This window comes from Mustela nivalis (genome assembly GCF_964662115.1).
Source record: "Mustela nivalis genome assembly, chromosome: X".
Classification (NCBI taxonomy): Eukaryota; Metazoa; Chordata; class Mammalia; order Carnivora; family Mustelidae; genus Mustela; species Mustela nivalis.
The window spans coordinates 43,699,586-43,718,452 of NC_139040.1; the positions used below are offsets into that span (position 1 = coordinate 43,699,586).

The 18,867-nt window shown below is 39.3% G+C and overlaps 1 protein-coding gene across 3 annotated transcripts; it reads right to left on the reverse strand.

Moving 5' to 3' along the window:
- Window positions 1–1,069: 1,069 nt before the first annotated feature.
- BEX3 (brain expressed X-linked 3) lies at window positions 1,070–2,951 on the reverse strand. Of its 3 annotated transcripts, none has more exons than XM_082718472.1 (3): window positions 2,505–2,951; window positions 2,030–2,114; window positions 1,070–1,634 (listed from the first exon to the last, which is right to left on the reverse strand). In XM_082718472.1, exon 3 carries the CDS (start codon window positions 1,620–1,622, stop codon window positions 1,314–1,316), a length of 309 nt encoding a protein of 102 aa, XP_082574598.1. In that variant the 5' UTR covers window positions 1,623–1,634; window positions 2,030–2,114; window positions 2,505–2,951; the 3' UTR covers window positions 1,070–1,313. The 3 variants fall into 3 exon arrangements, with proteins under 3 accessions (XP_082574598.1, XP_082574596.1, XP_082574597.1); XM_082718470.1 differs by having other exon boundaries at window positions 1,070–1,678; window positions 2,505–2,949; XM_082718471.1 differs by lacking the exon at window positions 2,505–2,951 and having other exon boundaries at window positions 1,070–1,678; window positions 2,030–2,124.
- Between the last annotated feature and the right edge of the window lie 15,916 nt (window positions 2,952–18,867).

Below are 18,867 nucleotides of genomic sequence, written 5' to 3' on the forward strand. Positions count from 1 at the left end.
GACACACGATGGTGGGACATCTGGATATATCTCTTGAGCTAGGGCCCAACACATTCATGTCTGAGTTCTCTGAAGAGGAAGAGCAAAAAATACCAAAAAGGGCTATTTTATTAAGAACCAACAAAAGACCAAGAACCATAGGAATGGTACTCTCTTGAATATAACTTTAAAGGTGGGGGAGAAAGACATTCTCCAGACTTCTATAGGAATGAAAGGGGCAAGGTTTAGCTTACCAGGGACTCAAGAGAAATCAATGGGTTTTTATTACCTTGAGGACTCATATCAGCAATGGAAACAGAATCAGAACCCAGAAGGTTAAGTATGCTTCACCTACATGGTACTAATTAGGGGAGAAGTATAGCAAATATCAGAGAAACGACAAGGTGGAAGCCATCTATTTTTGCCCTTTGGACTTCAGAGCATAGGTGAAAACTCCCTTTATTCCTTCCCAAGTACCTGATGGAGTTACATAGCAGGCAGCCCAACAGAGTTCCACAACTCATTTATTCCACTCAGCTGCCCTGTAAGGCAAGCATTATTCCCCATTTCACAAAAAAGATCGATTTTTAAAAGGAATGTATCTCGGGGCACCTGGGTGGCCCTGTCAGTTAAGCATCTGCTTTTGGCTCGGGTCCTGATCTGAGGATCCTGGGATGGAGCCCCCCCACCAGGCTTCCTGCTCAGTGGAGAGCCTTCTTCCCTCTCTCCTTCTGCTGCTCCCCCTACTTTTCTCTCTCTGTAAAAACATATAAAATCTTTTTAAAAAATAGTAAAATGAATAAAAGAAATATATCTGTAATAAAGGGAGGGTTTATTCTTTCAATGAAAACTGGAAAATTCTTAAAGTTCACTCAAAGTTTTTTGAACCAGTATTATATACCTGTACTATATTTGGACTCCCTGAAAATGTTTTTGCTTCTAAAACTCCAGATAATAAAAGGAAAAAGTCACATATTATCCAACTATAGAGAAATGGGACCTAATTAACATCTGAGATATCTTAATTCTGATGGGGGGGTCACAGAATATATGCAGATGCTTTTAAATGAAACAATAATAAATGTATAGATTGCTTTTTAATTGCTTTATTAACTTGACACTTTTTCATGCAATTGGGTAACTCTACTGTTGACAGAAACTTAGACTGGGTGCCAAGGCAATCTTCAACTGGAATCTGGTAACACAGAATCCACCTGACACACGGAAATTACATAAGGTTCACAGCAAACGGATCAGTAAAGATATCAGGAAAATGCAAGGAAAAAGAAAACGGTGCTGAATCACAGTATTAATCCCATGGAAAATGACAGGAATCAAGGCATAAGGCAAAATTCATCATGATGGTCATGGTGATTAGAAAGCTCCCCCATCAGGATACGCAGACAATTCCTCAACTGCAGCTCCCTAAGTTTTCTCCTGATTTCTCTCATCTCCTCCATGAACATTTCCATATCATCTCCATCTCCACCCATCCCATCATTGACCTGCCTATTGGGTATGGCCCATCGGAAATTAGGGGCAAGTCGGCGAGCCTGTCCCCGTCTATTATTTCCTGCAGGTTGGTGTCCTTCTCCCCCTCCCAAAGGGCGGTCTTCCTCTCCATTCTGCATGGGCTGCTCCATTTCTTCGTTTTCCTGGTGGATATTTGCCATGAGATTTTTTTTTCCTGGTTGTTTTTCTTTGAACACAAGTAAGACAAAGGCAAGGAGAGAGACTGAATGCTTGGTGCACTGACCAACAGAATTCAGAGCTCTGATATCTAAGGTTTTGTAAGTTTTTATTTTTTTCCCACCTTAGGAGCTTCAGGCGTCCTCTAGGAGGCCTCCGAATCGAGCCCCTCCCTCCAGCTCTCTCCTTTTCCCTTTTCCCCCTCCCCCAAAGCCCACCATTTTTCCTTTCCCAAGATTCTTTCCCCGAGCTCCGCAGGCTCCAAAATGGAGGACGGGGTGGCGGGGAGGAGATGGGGTAAATGGAAAGGGGGTCTCAAACTGGGCTCTGCACCTGCCCCCCACATGTCCCCCGCACCGACCTGGGCCTATCCGTGCTGCCTCCTCCTTCTCCCGATTCTCGCAGTGAGTGTGCCGCCGCGACACTTGACACTTACACCCGCAGACCTGCAGAGGGCCGACGTGGAAAGAGCGGAATGTGGCCAAGCGCTTGGCGCCGACCCGCCACCACCTGGTCCCTTCCGGGTCCCGGGTCCCCCTGGCACCCCCAAGTGCATCTCCCGCCCTCACCCCTAACCTCCCCCCCGCACCCCGCCCCGGAGGTTCACCATTTTTCTGTAAGAACTCGGGGGGTGATTTCCAATCGCTTTTAGTTGCTCTGCTGCCCTCCCGGCCGCCCCAGCACCCCCACCCCAGGGGTCCACTACTGATGTTCCCCAGAATGCCGGGTGTGGAAAATGCTGGTAGGGACCCGCTGCGCCGATCCCCTGCGCTGGCCTCCGAGGTAGGCCGATCACAGCCGCCCTGGCCTCGGCGCGCGGGCTCCGGAGCCCTTACCTGCTCCGCTTTCCTCGGGCCCAATGCCAGCCCGTCAAGCGCAGGACAGCAGGGAGTCAAGCGCAGGACAGCGGGGAACCGATACCCAGACGCGAGTGACGACTGCACCGAAGGTTGCGTCGCTCTGCAGCTCCAGGTCACGTGAGGGCCCCGCGTCACCAAAACGCTCGCCCCCCCAACTCCAGCGGCTTGTGCAGCGGGAATACCCGCCCCTTACCCTAGCCTCGCGCACCCGCACAGGCAACCCCCTCCGCCTGTTTCTGCTCAGCTGCACCGCGCACTGCCTCGTCACTCAGCTTGGTCGTCTCCAATTTGAGGGCCTGCTAGTGCCTCACCTCCCGGCGCTTGGAGTCTACCCTTCTCCGGTTACCGGGGAGGGTCTGCAACAACCTCTACCCCTCCCGCTCCTGCCCCGGACCTTGAGTTTGGACTCTTCTGGTTTCTCTCCCCTTTCGCTGGCCGCCCTCATCCGCCACCATTGCCATTGCGTCTCCTGAATTCAGATCCCTAGGAAATTTAGAATGAGGGCTGGAGTGGGGTGAGAGCAGAAGACTTGTCAGAAAGAGAGGCCAGGAGATAGAGTGAATTCTTCCAAAGAATTTCTCTTTTATTTCCTTTAAAAAAATCAGCATGCCTCAAAAAATAAAAAAAAAAAAATAATTGTGAGATTGCACTTTCGAAAGAAACGCTTCCTCTTGCAGGATGAAAAAGCCTCATTTTTAACCCCCGGTTATATTCACCTGTATCACACAGAAAATATTTTCTGAGTTCCACACATTAACATCCCTTTTGAAACATGCTAGCTTGTTTCAAATTTCTATTTTGAAAAAAGAGGCATCTTTATGTAAATAGTTGGTATTTTCAAAACGATCTGTAAAGTAAATCTTTAGGGAGAAGTCCAATTGTCAGATATTCGCCATTTAATGTAAATCTGTGGTGTTTTTGATACCATAGTCTTTGGAGAAAAGGAGCCTTTTTACTCCCTGTTTTCCTTTACAAACTTTCCAAACCAGCCCTACAGATATCTTCTTACAATGATCAGAAGTATACAATATGCAGAAGTTAGTTTCACAGCCATCTGCCTTTTGATGTAAATGAAATAAATATTAGAAATAAGCAGAGGATTATGATCTTACTGATACGTGGAATTTAAGAAACAAGGCCAAGGATCATAAAGGAAGAGAGGAAAAAATGAAATAAGATGAAACCAGAGAGGGAGACAAACCATAAGAGATCTTTAATCTTAGGAAATAAATAGGGTTGCGGGAGGGGAAGGAGGAAGATGGGGTAACTGGGTGATGGACACTGGGGAGGGTATGTGTTGTAATGAGCACTGGGTATTATAGAAGGCTGATGAATCAGTCTGCTGTACCCCTCAAACAAATAATAAATTATATGTTAATTAATTAAATTTAAATTTAAACAGAAAGAAGCAGGGGTATATGAAGCAACTGAATTCGAGACTAAAATTCACCTTGAGTGTAAATGTTCCTTTCGCCACCTTGAGGTAACTTAACAAATCTTATTACAGTTAGAAAACAAATGTCTTTAGGAAAGCAGCATTTATTATTAAAAGAATATTTAGTAGGTGTTTGTTGTGATAAAGGAACCAAAAGAGTTACATGCACTGAGACCAGACAGGCCTATTTTAATAAACAAAAGTGACTAAAAATTTGGGTAACAGGATTGAGATGTGGTTAAAAAAATCTCATTACCCAGTAGAAAAAGGGGGAGGAGCTTGACAGAAAGAGTACTATTGAGACAACTACTGGGGGGAAAAAACCTGTTGTGTAATTTTGCCTTAACTAGTTATCCCTTAATCGAACTGTGGAGATGTCAGATTAGTATCCCATCAGAGGAAGCTCTTCGCTGAAATCTTTTTCCATGTCACCATCATATAGCTTACATGTATTTGGCTAGAAATGCGCCAATTGTATTCTAGTTATTATCCTATTTTTCTCTCATTATCCCCTCCTGCATGAATTCCAGGTTTGGGAGATGGTGGGCTCTGTGTGGGTATCTCTGTTCCAGCCTAGAATAGTTCTCTGTGTGTCTTCTTGAGGCTTTGTTGCTGCAATCTTACTATAGTTCTCTTTTTCTCTAAATTTAAGCAATTACTGTTAAATTGAAACTAAGTATTAATAATATAGGAAATTACTCCTACTCTAACTTGTCTGAAATAATAACAAACCTATAAGACTTAAGATGTCTGAATGTGAAAGCAACTAATATTCAGCACTTCATTACCTATTAGAGAGCTTTTCTTTATTTCAAGGACTACAAATATCTTGAGACACCAGAGACCCATGACCATTCACTCTTGTTGTTTAAGACTCTGGTGGAAAAGAAGTTCTGTCCTGTATAGTATCCTAAAGTGATTAATTGAGCTGGACTATATATGGGCCAAGAGCATTCCCTTGACACTCCTAGCTTCATATTTTAGCTAGTACCTTTTCTACCTTCCCTTAGACTTTGGGATGAACTTAGAGGAATAGTAGGAGACTTACTTATCATTGTTGATGAGATGACTTTACCTTGCCTTACTTTTGCTAGTCTCATGTAAATTCCACTGATAATACAATTTTAGCACTCACATGGTCCTAGGGCGCAGTAGACTCTTTTAGCTCAAGGATTGTGACTCACATGTCACGGGTAACATATATGTGAGTGAAGCCAGCTGAGCAGGAATCTGGTTAAACTGGAGAGCACATGCTCTATCAATATGGGACAGTCTTATTTGTTTTCTCACCTTTTCTCACACTTGCCCAGTTCCATTTGGCTGACTTGATAACACATTGGCTTCATGACTATTGTGTGCCTGTGGCTGTCATCTGCAGCATAACATGTAGCTCTTCCAAGTTTCTACTGATAGGTAAAAGCTTTCCCAAAATTCACTGGTGTAAACTACAAATGATGTTTATGCTTACAGATTCTATGAGTTAGAAATTCAGAAAGTACATATCAGGGACTACCATTCTCTGCTTCAGGACATCTGCAGCCTCAGCTACAATGGCTTGGCTGAGGATACCTTGAAAGGATATAAGTGACTCAAACAGCTGAATCCTACAACAGCTGAGACTGAGATGGCTTAAGGACAGTTTCATTTGGGACTATCAGCCAAAGTTCCTGTACATAGCCTGTCCAACATGGCCATTGAATGGCTTTTAAAGCAAGTCTTCCTGTAAACGAGGTGGAAGCTATATGGCCTTTTATGACCAAACCTTGGAAGTCTCATGGGATCAAGTTTGATACTCCTCTGGTCAAAATAATCATAAGTCCTCTTCTAAGATTCAAGGGGAAGGACTATAGATTCCAACTTTTGATGAAAGGAGTGCCAAATAACTGGTATCCATGTTTTAAAACCATCACACACCTTATGGTTATGTGCCTCTTACAATCCTTTTTTTACCCTCCAGCTAGACAAGGCAGTCAATATATTAAGAGACACCCGTTTGATTACAGTTATTAAGTATAAAATAATTTTTGAGTAGGACTTAACATGGAATTTCCACAGCCTTTTTCCACCCATATTTTTCCTACCTTAAGGATTTCTAAGAAATTAATTTTTTAAAAAGATTTTATTTATTTATTTATTTATCAGAATGAGAGAGAGAGAGTGCACAAGCAAGGGGAGCCACAAGCAGAGATGAAGCGGGCTCCCTGACAGGCAAGGAGCCTGATGTGGGACTTGATCCCAGGACTCTGGGATCATGACCTGAGCCAAAGGCAGTGGCTTAAGCAACTAAGTCACCCAGATGTTCCCTAGGAAATTAATTTTTACTAGAAAAAAGTTTAAGATGTTTGTCTACAACTATCCACCTGTGTACTGATTGGATATTGATGTACAAAGTCATCAGAAAGGATTGGAAATAGAACAAAATAAACTGTGAGGCCAAAAGAATGGATTAACCAATTTACAGAACATTAGATTTTATAGTCATGTTTTCTATGCCTTTGCCTAATTTTGGATTTACAGAGCATGATTCATAGTATCACTGGCAGTCCTAAGCTTTCACAGATTATGTATTGTTAAAACTTGAATAACCTCGGAGCACCTGGGTGGCTCAGTCGGTTAAGCATCTGCCTTCGGCTCAGGTCATGATCCTGGGGTCCTCAGATGGAGCCCCTGCATTAAGGCTCCCTGCTCAGCAGGGAGTCTGCTTCTCCCTCCCTGCCCCCCATTCTCTCTCTCTCTCACTCTGATCTCTATCTAAAATAATTAAATAAAATCTTTTTAAAAACCTACAAAACCTTAGAATTATTTTCATTCATGAGGCTATTTTAGAAATTGGGAAACTGAGAAAAAGTTAGAGTCTTGCCTAGATTTACCAAAGAAGATAGTGGCAGAACTAGAAATAGAGCCACCTATGCTTTCTTGGCTAATACTGTTGATTTGTTTGTTTATATCTCTGTGTGTGTGTGTGTGTGTGTGTATCACATACCTTGTAGGTTTATGCATATTGCATATAAAATTAAAGAAATTAAAGGAAATGCACTAATATTTTATTTATAAGTGCTCTTGGCTTTTGTGGTGATGGATGATAAGCTATAATAATAAATCTTCTAATTTATGATTATCCACATTTTCCAAATATTATTCTACAATAAATAAAGAGAATAAACAAGATCTGAGAATAAGAAGAAATTATTTTTAAAGACTAGTAAAACCAGTAATTTTTATGTGTTGGTAGTACAGTTGATTTTTATGTATCTCTAACAAAAGAGTAAACTCTGTCACACACACATGGGCACACCTCTTCTCCTTCTCCCTTCTTCCTCCTCCCCTTACACCCTTACTCCAGCTCCTGAGTCAGGGGCTACATTTCCTATCATGTCTCTGAGACTCAAGCATTAGTCGCATGATAATATCTTGTACCATATTTTATACTTAAAAACCTGTGCCTAGTGACTTGATGCCCTTGCTTCTCACTCATCCCTTCCCATTTAGCTGTCCTCATCTTTGAGATGAAAAATGCATTTCTGATGCTGGTCATCAGGTGTTGATTACCCCTATAAGCTAAATCATCTTCAAGGAAAATGTATCCTTTTTGTAAGTAGAAGAAAAAATAATTATTTTTTCTTTTAAATTCAAGTTATGAAATAGCATGTACAGAATTAGCCCAGTTTTTAAAAACATATATAGTGATGAAAATAAACAACATGACCTAGCAGTTGCACTACTGGGTATTTACCCTAAAGATACAAATGTAGTAATCCGAAGGGACACATGCACCATAATGTTTATAGCAGCAATGTCCACAATAGCCAAACTATGGAAAGAGCCTAGATGTCAGTCAACAGATGACTAGACAAAGAAGATGTGATATATACATCTCTCCCTCTCTCTCTCTCTCTCTCTCATATATATATATATATATATATATATATATATATATATATATATATTATGCAGCCATCAAAAAACCCTTAAATGTTTCCATTTGCTACAATGTGGATGGAACTAGAGGGTATTATGCTAAGTGAAATAAGTCAGTAAGAGAAAGACAATTATCATATGATCTCACCAATATGAGGAATTTGAGAAACGAGACAGAGGATCATAGGGGAAGGGAGGGGAAAATGAGACAAGATGAAACCAGAGAGGGAGACAAACATAAGAGACTCTTAATCTCAGGAAACAAACTGAGGGTTGCTCCGGGGTGTGGAGGGGAGGGATAGGGTTGCTGGATGATGGACACTGGGGAGGATATGTGCTATGGTGAGTGCTGTGAATTGTGTAAGACTGATGAATCACAAACCTGTACACCTGAAACAAATAATACACTATATGTTAATAAAAAATAAAAATAAAAATAAAATAAACAGCATTGGGATGCCTGGGTGGCTGAGTCAGTTAAGCATCTGCCTTTGGCTCAGGTCATGATCCTAGGGTCCTGGGATTGAGTACTGCATTGGGCTCCTTGCGTAGCTAGGAGCCTGCTTCTCCCTCTGCCTGCCACACTCCCTGTTTGTGTTCTCTTGCTCTCTCTCCCTGACAAATAAATAATAAAATATTTTTTAAAAAAGAAAAATAAGCAGCACTTATATAAATGCTGATATATGCCTTGCATTTTGTGTATGTGTGTATATATATATACACACACATTAATATATACACATATATTATTGTATTATACATATACACATATAATATATACATGTATGATGTATGATAATATATGTATATATAATAATATATATTATATATACTCATTATTGCATTTTATTCTCCCCCAAATCCTATGAGATAGGTGCTAAAATACTATCCTCCCATTTTATAAATAAGAGTATAAGACAGCAAGGGTAAGCAATAGATAGGAAATGATAGAACAGCAATTCAAATTCATATAGTGTGGTTCCTAAGTCCATGCTCTTAACCTCTACTCAGTTTCATTTATTAATAAGTCCCAAATCTATATCTCATTCATTCTTTTATCCATCCATTGTTTAAGCCCTTTTCTGTGCTAAGCACTGCCTGCCCATTTCATATCTCAGTTTCACTACCATATTTAGGAGTGATTCTAAGAACATAAGACTTTCCATTTAATAAAAATGTAAGAACTATACTTTCAGTTCAACCATAATTGATTGAGCATCTACTACATGCCAGGCAAGGCCCTGGAGATATAAAAGAGAACATAGTAGATATAGCTTTTGTATTCTTTTGGAGTTCATGATTTAATGGGAGAAATCCAGAGAAAGAGTATAATAAGCACTTAAGGGGCAGTTGGAGTACTTAAGAGAACTTAATCCATTTGCCAAGGAAGTCTTCCAGGAATAAGCAATGTGAAGAAGGTCAATTTCTGGAGTGACAGTATGAGGAGTTCTATAGACTTGCTCTCCAGTGAAAACTGTTAAAATTACAAAAAACAAAACAAAACAATTTAAGGCTTCTGGAAATTGTCTTAAGGACATATATCAAGTAGAGAAACATCTATTTAAGAGAATCTATTAAAATTCCATAAGACGGGTGCCTGGGTGGCTCAGTCGTTAAGTGTCTGCCTTTGGCTCAGGTCATGATCCCAGGGTCCTGGGATCAAGCCCCACATCGAGCTCCCTGCTCAGGGGGAAGCCTGCTTCTCCCTCACCCATTCCCCCTGCTTGTGTTTGCTCTCACTTTGTCTTTCTCTGTCAAATAAATGAATAAAATCTTTTTTTAAAAGTCCATAAGAAAGTGAGAGTCTGTGGTATTTGAACTTAGACCTCTCACTACCTTCTCACTCCCAGGTCAGGGAGGCATAAACTGCACTCCTCACCATCAGCGAAGAACATAGGGCATCCTCTTCCTACAGCACCCAGGTATGGATCTTTCTTCCTGGGAACAGGAGAACATCAGCATTTCTCATCCTGCCCTAACTACTGATATTGTAAAGTTAAGCTCCAGGTGAGTGCATTTGAGAGGTGAGTGCTCTCTCCTTCCAGCAAGCCCCCACTGATAGAATGGAGGCTGTCTTGTAAATGTGACATCACTGAAAATACTGGGGCCCTATTCCCTTCTGGCTTAGCTCATAAGGTATGGTTTCACACTATGAGAAGCAAGCTGAGAGGACATCAGGCTGCTGTTTCCTCCCTACCTCAACTGAGAGGGCATTCTTGAAAAGAATAGATGAATCAGTCGGCCATTAGAGGAGCCTAACATCTGGGTCCGGTCAGGGCTGTGGCCTTTGTAAGTACTCCTCAGTCCCCCACCCCACCCTTAGGTGAGACATGATAGCTAGTGGGGCTTGGAGTTGGATATTTCCCTTCCTCCAGATCAGCTGGTCTGTGATACAATTCTAGTAGATTAGACTTCATGAAAGTTTCTCTTGAGTGGAATGCCTTCTTAGGAAGACTAGAATTTTCCAGATGTATTTAAATACAGTGACTTTTTCCCTCCCCATGCCAGAAACATGAAGGAATTTTCTAGAGAATATACTCTTAATATGAGAACCTCATAGGGCTCCTGGAGGTAAAAACTCATAAAAGTGTGGGAACACCCTCCTAAGACCAGCCTATCTGGAGTTTTAACTCTAAGATTTGTCCCCAATGACCTTCTGGCAATTTGTCAATTGTAGTTTAGGTTTTTCTAATAATTCAACAGTAATAGATAATTCAATAAAAATAAAATAAAAGATAATTCAACAAGAATATCTGGAAGACTTTAATACCCTCCTTTAGTAAAAATAGACCAAATGGGAAGAAGATCAACCAGGAAATAAAAGACTTGAGGATACTCTGCACTAACTAGACCTAATAAATATGTAGAATATCCCACCCAACAACAGAAGAATGGACATTCTTTGAGTACACATGGAATGTATCATGGTAGACCATGTGGTAGTCCGTAAAACGAACCTCAAATAAATTTAAGGGTTAGAAATAGTATAAGATATGTACTTTGACCACAGTGGAATAATATTTCATATCAATAACAAAAAAATTAGAAAACCCATGAATATCTGCAAATTAAGCAAAACACTTAAATGGACAGTGCATCAAAGAAAAATCAAAAAGGAAGTCCTTTTTGGCAGGCAGAAAATACTTTGAAATGAATGAAAATGAAACATAACATATGACATAGCAAAACTTATGGAATAGAATTTTGGTATCTTAAGATACAATATACCAGATCTTATGGGATGTAGCTAAACCTGTGCTTAGAGGGAAATATACAGCTTCAAATGTCTATATTAAAAAAGGAGAAAGATTTCAAATCAATATCTTAACTTTCTACCTTAAGACACTTGGCAAAAAGATGAAATAAACATAAAGCAAACAGAAGATAGGATAATAATAAGGAGAACATAAATTAATGAAATGGAAAATGGAAAGAGAGAAAACTAGTGAAACAAAAGCTGATTCTTCAAAAAGATCAACAATATTGACAAATCTTTGCTAGACTGATGGGGATGTGAGAGAGAGAGAACTCATTTTACTAGAATCAGAAATGAAAGGAGTCATTACTACTGACCTTATAGATATGAAAAAGGATTATAAAGGAATAATATGAAATACTGTATGACATTACATTAGATAACTTAGATGAAATTGACAAATTACCCAAATATCACAATCTGCCAAAACCATATCAAGAAAAAATAGGCAATCCGAAAAGACCTATAACAAGTGAAGAAATCAAATTAGTAGTAGTAGTAGTAATAATAATAATAATAATAAAACTCCCCATAAAGGAAAGTTCAAGCCCACATGGTTTCACTCCTGAATTCTACCAAACATTTAAAAAAGAAGCTTTCACGGACTCTTCTAAAAAATAGAAAATAAGAGAATATGCCTCTCATTTTATGAGACCAGTATTACCCTAATACCAAAAGCAAACAAAGATATTGTAAGAAAAAGCTGTAGACCAGAATCTCTTATAAACATGGATGCAAACATCCCCAACAAAATATTAGGAAGACAAACCTGGCAACATATAAAAACAATTGTACATCATGACTATGCAGGAATTCTCCCAGAATGCAAGGTTGGTTTAACATCCCTAAATCAGGAACTTCCTCAACATGATAAAAGGCATTACTTAAAAAACGCTGCTGACATCACACTTAATGCTGAAATACTGATGCCTTACCTTTAGGATCAGGAACAAGACAAAGATGTGTATTCTTACCACTTCTTTTCCACATTGCTCTAAAGGTTCTAGCCAGAGCAATTAGGCAAGAAAAAGAAATAAAAGCCATCCAGATCGAAAAATAAGAAGTAGAACTATATTTACAGATGACATGATCTTGTATGTAGAGAGTTTTATGGGATCCGCTCATACACTAACAGAATAAACAACTTCAGCATGGCTATAGGATGCAAGATCAATATACAAAACTCAGTTGCACTTCTATACACTTGTAGTGAACAATCTGAAAAGGAAATTAAGAAAAGAATTCTATTTGTAATAGAATCAAAAGAATAAAATACTTAGAAATAAATTTAGTAAGGGAATTACAAAATTTATACTCTGAATACTGTAAAATACTACTGAAAGAAATTAAAGAAGATGGGGCATGTGCCTGGCTCAGTAAGAAGAGCATGCAGCTCTTGATCTTGGGGTTGGGAGTTTGAGCCCCATGTTGGGTGTGGACATTACTAAAAAAAATAACATAAACCTTGGGATGTCTAGCTAGTTCTGTCAGTAGAGCATGTGACTCTTGATCTCAGGATCGTGAGTTCAATCCCCATGTTGGCCATAGAGCTTACTTAAAAAAAAAAAAAAGAAACAATTAAATCAAAAGAATCTCATGTTCATGAGTTGAGAAATTTAATATCATTAAAATGGCCATACTCCCCAAACTGATCTATAGTTTCAGTGCAATCCCTTTCAGAACCCCATCTGATTTCTTTGTAGAAACTGCTGGAATGATTCTAAATTCGTATGGCACTGCAAGGGATTCTAAATAGCCAAAACAATCTTGGAAAAGAATAAAATACATCAACTCTCATTTCCTGGTTTTGAAACTTACTTCACAAAACAATGGTAATCAAGACAGTGTGATACTGGAACAAGGTAGACATATAGGTGAGTGGGATTGAATCACGAGTCTAGAAATAAAACCATGTGTCAACTGACTTTCAATAAAGGTACCAAGATCATTCAATGAAAAAAATCATCCTTTCACAAATAGTGCTGGAACAACAAGATAGCAGTAGCAAACTAATGATATTAGATCTCTACCTCACACTGTATACAAAAAAAATTAACTAAAAATAAATTAGAGACCTAAATGTAAAAACTAAAATAATAAAACCATTAGAAAAAAAAAGCATAGGGGCCACCTGGGTGGCTCAGCCAGTTAAGCATCTGTCAAATAAAAATCTTAAGAAAAAAAAGCTTATGGGTAAATATTTATGACCTTTGATATGACAAAGAGTTCTTAGATATGATACCAAAAACATGACCAACAACAACAAAAAACTACATTGAACTTCGTCAGGGACACCTGGGTGACTCAGTGGATTAAGTGTCTGCCTTTTGCTTGGGTCATGATCCCAGTGTCCCAGGATCAAGTCCCACATCAGGCTCCCTGCTCAGTGGAGAGCCTGCTTCTCCCTCTCCCTCTGCTGCTCCCCCTGTTTGGGCTCTCTCTATGTCTGTCTCTACTTTCTGTCAAATAACTAAATAAAATCTTAAAACAACAACAACAAAAAAAAATGGAACTTCATCAAAACTAAATTCTTTTGAGTATCAAAGTGCACCATCAGGAATGTGAAAAGACAACTCACAGAATGGGAGAAAATATGTACAAATCATATATCTGATAAGGAGCCTGTACCCAGAATAAATAAAAACTTACAGCTCTATAATAAAGAGGCAGATAGCCCAACTTAAAAGTGGGTAAAAGATTTGAATAGACATTTCTCCAAGTAAGGTATACAAATGGCTAATAAATACAGGAAGAGATATTCAACATCATTAGTCAATAGGGAAATGCAGATAAAAACCACACTGAGATACCATTTCATCTCTGTTAAAATGGCTAGAATCAAAAAGTCAGATAATAAAAAGTGTTGTTAAGGATATGGGGAAACTGGAACCCTTACACACTGCTGATTGGAATGTCAAATGGTCAACCAGTTTGGAAAACAGTATGGCGGTTCCTGAAACAATTAGGCATAGAGTTACTATATGACTCAATAGTAATTCAATTCCTAGATACCTACCCAAGAGAAATAAGAACATGTGTCTTTACAAAACCTGTTCATAGTAGCACTATTCATAATAAGCAAAAGATGGCAACAGCCCCAATATCTATCAATGGATTAATGGATAAACAAAATGTGTCATATCCATTCAATAGAATATTGTTTAGCCATAAAAAGAAAGAAGACCTACTTGTTACGCAATTGATGAACCTTGAAAACATAAGCTAAGTGAAGAAGCCAATCACAAAATACTACATTTTATATGAACACACTCTTATGAAATGTCCAAGAGAGGAAAATCTGTAGAGACAGAAATATTAGTGTTTGCTTAGACCTGGAGGCCTGGAGGCATGGAGGATGGGGCATAGCTAAGGATATGGTGTTGGTTTTGACTTGAAAATGTTCTAAAATTAACTATGGTGACAGTTGCAAATAACTGAAGAGAATAAAAATAACTGAATTGCACATTTTAAGTTGGTAAATTGTATGGTATGTGATTTATATCTCAATAAAGTTGTTTAAAAAAAAAAGAAGTAACAGGGGCACCTGGGTGTCTCAGTGGGTTAAAAGCCTCTGCCTTCGGCTCAGGTCATGATCCCAGGATCCTGGGAATGAGTCCCTCATCGAGCTCTCTGCTCCATAGCGAGCCTGCTTTCTCCTCTCTCTCTGCCTGCCTCTATGCCTACTTGTGATCTCTGTCTGTCAAATAAATAAATAAAAAATCTTTAAAAAAAGAAGAAGAAGAAGTAACATCCCTGAGGTGGATGAGTAGGGGTTATTCACACTAAGTGTGTGAAGAGTGATTAAGAGAATGTTTCAGTCAGGGGGAACTGTGGGAACCAAGATCAGGACCCAAAAGGGCATGGAGCTTTGAAGAAACAAAGGGAATTCTTTAAGAACGATGTTGTTGTTATTGTTGTTACTATTTGGTAAATATCAACTGTTGCAGAGTAGAGATTAAAAGCAAGAGCTTTGACCTTAGGCAGGCATTTCATTTAATACCTGGGTTGCCTTGACCAAGACACTTAATTTCTCTTAGTTTCACTTTCCTTTTTTATTAAATAGTAGGCTAACAACTGGTGCAATCAGTCTGGAAAACAGTATGGAGTTTCCTCCGAAAGTTAAACATAGAACTGCCCTATGACCCAGGAATTACACTACTACATATTTGTCCAAAGGATACAAAAATTCTAATTTGAAGGGCCCCAATGTTTATAGAAGCCCTATAAAAAATAATCAAATTATGGAAGGAGCCCAGATGTCCTTCGACTGATGAATGAATAAAGAAGATGTGGTATATGTATACAATGGACTATTACTCAGCCATCAAAAAGAATGAAACCTTGTCATTTGCAATGACATGGAAATTCAGTCAGAGAAAGACAAATACCATATGATTTCACTCATATGTGGAATTTAAGAGACAAAACAGATGGACATAGGGGAAGGGAAGGAAAAATGAGATAAAAACAGAGAGGTAGGCAAAGCATAAGAGACTCTTAAATAAAGGGAGCCTGGGTGGCTCAATTAGTTAAGTGTCTGACTCTTGATTTCAGCTAAGGTCATGATCTCAAGGCCCTGGAACTGATCCCCAAGTCTGGGTCAGTGCTTAGTGCAGAGTCTGCTGGAGAATCCCACTCCCTCTGACTCTGTTCCTCCCCCTGCTCGCTCGCGCTCTCTCTCTCAAATAAATATTTTTTGAAGTATTTTTTTAAGAGTTTATTTATTTGTCAGAGAGAGAGAGAGAGAGAGAGCACAAGCAGGCAGAGTGGCAGACAGAGGCAGAGAGAGAAGCAGGCTCCCCACTGGGCAAGGATCCTGATGTGGGACTTGATCCCAGGACCCTGGGATCATGACCTGAGCCAAAGGCAGTGGCTTAACCAACTGAGCCACTTAGGCGTCCCTCAAATAAATATTTTTTTAAAGAGACTCTTAAATATAGATAAAAAACAGGGTTGCTGGATGGGAGGTATGTGGGGGTTGCTAGAGGGGAGGTATGTGGGGGGATGGGTTAATGGCTGATGGGCATTAAGGAGGGCACTTGTGATGAGCACTTGTTATTACATGGAAGTGATGAGTCGCTAAATTCTACTCCTGAAACCAATACTAAACTCTATGTTAACTAACTTGAATTTAAATAAAATCTTAGAAGAGAAAAAACAGTAGGCTAATGATACAATACCTGGAAAAGGACTAAAAGTTCATTGAAGGGAAAAAGGACTCTGTAAGTTCAAGAAAATATTTTGACAGTTACAAAGCAAGGATAATAGAATTATCCATTAGGAGAACATTTTTTAAATATTTATTTCTTAAACAACCAGATAGCAGGAGGTATGGTGAGATATCAAAATGCCACTTAAAAAGACATGATCATTTTCTTTAGTGAGCTAAAGGGAATTTATTATTTAATTATTTGTGGGGATGGGTATGTATTTGTGTGTACATATTTTTATACTATACCTCTTGTCTTTCATTTGTCTTTTAATCATGGCTGGTTAAAGTGTAGTACGTATGGATCTACCTTATTCCTTTAAAGATTCCTTACCCACACTATACTGAAAATATTGATGGGGGTACAGGCAACATATTTGAATAGACATTTCTCAAAGTAAAATGTAAAAATGGCCAATAAGCACACAAAATGATGCTCCATACCCAATTAAATTATCCATCCAATGGTTCAGCTGTTTTTGCTAAGGCTCTTGCAAAACACTGGTGTCAGAGTATCAAATAACTGCTTTTGGACACTGTTATGAGAGGCCCCACCTTCCATCAACCATAACCCTACATTGAACTTTCCTTGTAGAGGGAACAGATCAGCTTTTCTCTTGGCTTTTGCCTTTTCCTTTCATAGAGGTGTGGTGACTATGTGTGTATGTGATCTGAGGCTAATTTTCAAACACACACTCTTCCTGTCAGTTTCTCAGTGAAAAATTTTGCAAAGGATTACTCCGTCATTAGCATCATGATAAATAATCTTGCTCCTTTTATTTTGTTCATCATGGTAGCTATGTCTTATTGTAACTTTAAAGTTCTTCATAGACGATTTACTTTTAGTTTCTTAGTTTTCTTTTAAGTTTATTAGAATTCATTCAAAATTCTATGTATTAAGTAAAAGCTGGAAAGTTACAAATGCCCTGTTTACACTCAACCGTATAATGCATTATCTACCTTTTAAACTTGGAATTATAAATCCAAATTTGTGCTGTTAAGAAAGGCTTACCATTCACATTAGGATTTATTGCACAGAGAAAACTGTTACTGGAAGTCAATCCACCTTGGATCTTGATCATCCCTGCACATTTTTATTGCATATACAAAGAATGTAAGGCCCTGACCACTCTTTATGCAGGCAGGCCATGTCTCAGAGTTGTGTTTGCCACAAGTAACTTTGATAAATGAGGTAACATCTTTCCTGGATACAGAGCAGGCTTGCTTCTGTTTACAATAAAAGCAATGAATTCTCCAAGCACAGGGTTTCTTTCCTGTTACACGATGCCCTACATGTGCAGACATCCATAAAACGGCCTGTGTCACCCCATAGGATTTGAGGATCATGGAGAAATAATACAAACCAACATGAAGCTCTGGCTATGACTCTTGCCATGAGTAGTAATGTCCTTTGTCTCTGACCCAGGATTCTAGTGTCTTCTGCCAGTGTCCATTAAACAATAGGAGGTTAACTTGTTGAGTTTATGTAGGGTAAAATCTCAGATCACCTAATTCTTTTTTTTTAAAGATTTTGTTTATTTATTTGACAGTCAGAGATCACAAGTAGGCAGAGAGATGGGCAGAGAGAGATGAGGAAGCAGGCTCCCCACTGAGCAGAAAGTCCCATGCGGGGCTTGATCCCAGGACCCCGAGATCATGACCTGAGCCAAAGGCAGAGGCTTTAACCCACTGAGCCACCCAAGCACCCCAGATCACCTAATTCTTGACAAGTTCCAGGTATTACCCCTAAATCAGTTATGTTAGTGCAATGTTTCCCACTAGGATTTTTGCTGTCTGTGTACTGCCTGTGCTCTTAGTATTGTGTTTTACTTCATGTCTGTCTTCAAATTGACTTGGTGACTTAATCTGAATACTTTTTTGAGAAGGGAACTTTATACTGTGCTATATCTATACTGTCATCATTTGCCTGCAACAGACCATTTATTCACATTCAAATAAACACATGAATATCACAATATTTTGGGGTACTCTCTAAAATCATCCCCACCCACCATCAGGCCCTCTGATTAAATCCCAAACTGACTGCATCCACAGGAGTTGTGGCAGGGACAGACTATCTCAACCAATGTTTTTAGTTAGTCCACTTTGAGGTCTTACCTTCTCTCCCATAAAAAATTCTTTTTATGAAAAATTTTTCATAAAATTTTTCCTTTGTGAAGGAAAAAAAGGGAGAAACTAAGTCTAGTGCTCTGACCTACTACAGGGATAGTTGTCATCCTCCAGGTTAAGTGTGTCCAGGACAATTTGGCCACCAGCCTCAGAGAGTCTGGTGCCTGCTGCAGGCTAGAGCAGAGAAACCAAAGAGAAATGTAACTTGGATGAGCCTTTACACATACTACTTGAGCACTGCCCCTCTGAGCACGGGGTGCAGGGGGGTGGATTCACCCTGTCTTGTCAACTGGCAGTGAGCTGCTGCAAGCTTATCTCACTCCAGTCAGAATCCAGCCCGACCAGCATCCATCAGGCTGTTGCAGCCCTGAAGAATAGTCTGGAGTCATGA

What these genes read in the sequence shown, in the direction of transcription:
- BEX3 (XM_082718470.1), bottom strand. Translation starts at nt 1,652, where the DNA reads ATGGCAAATATCCACCAGGAAAACGAAGAAATGGAGCAGCCCATGCAG.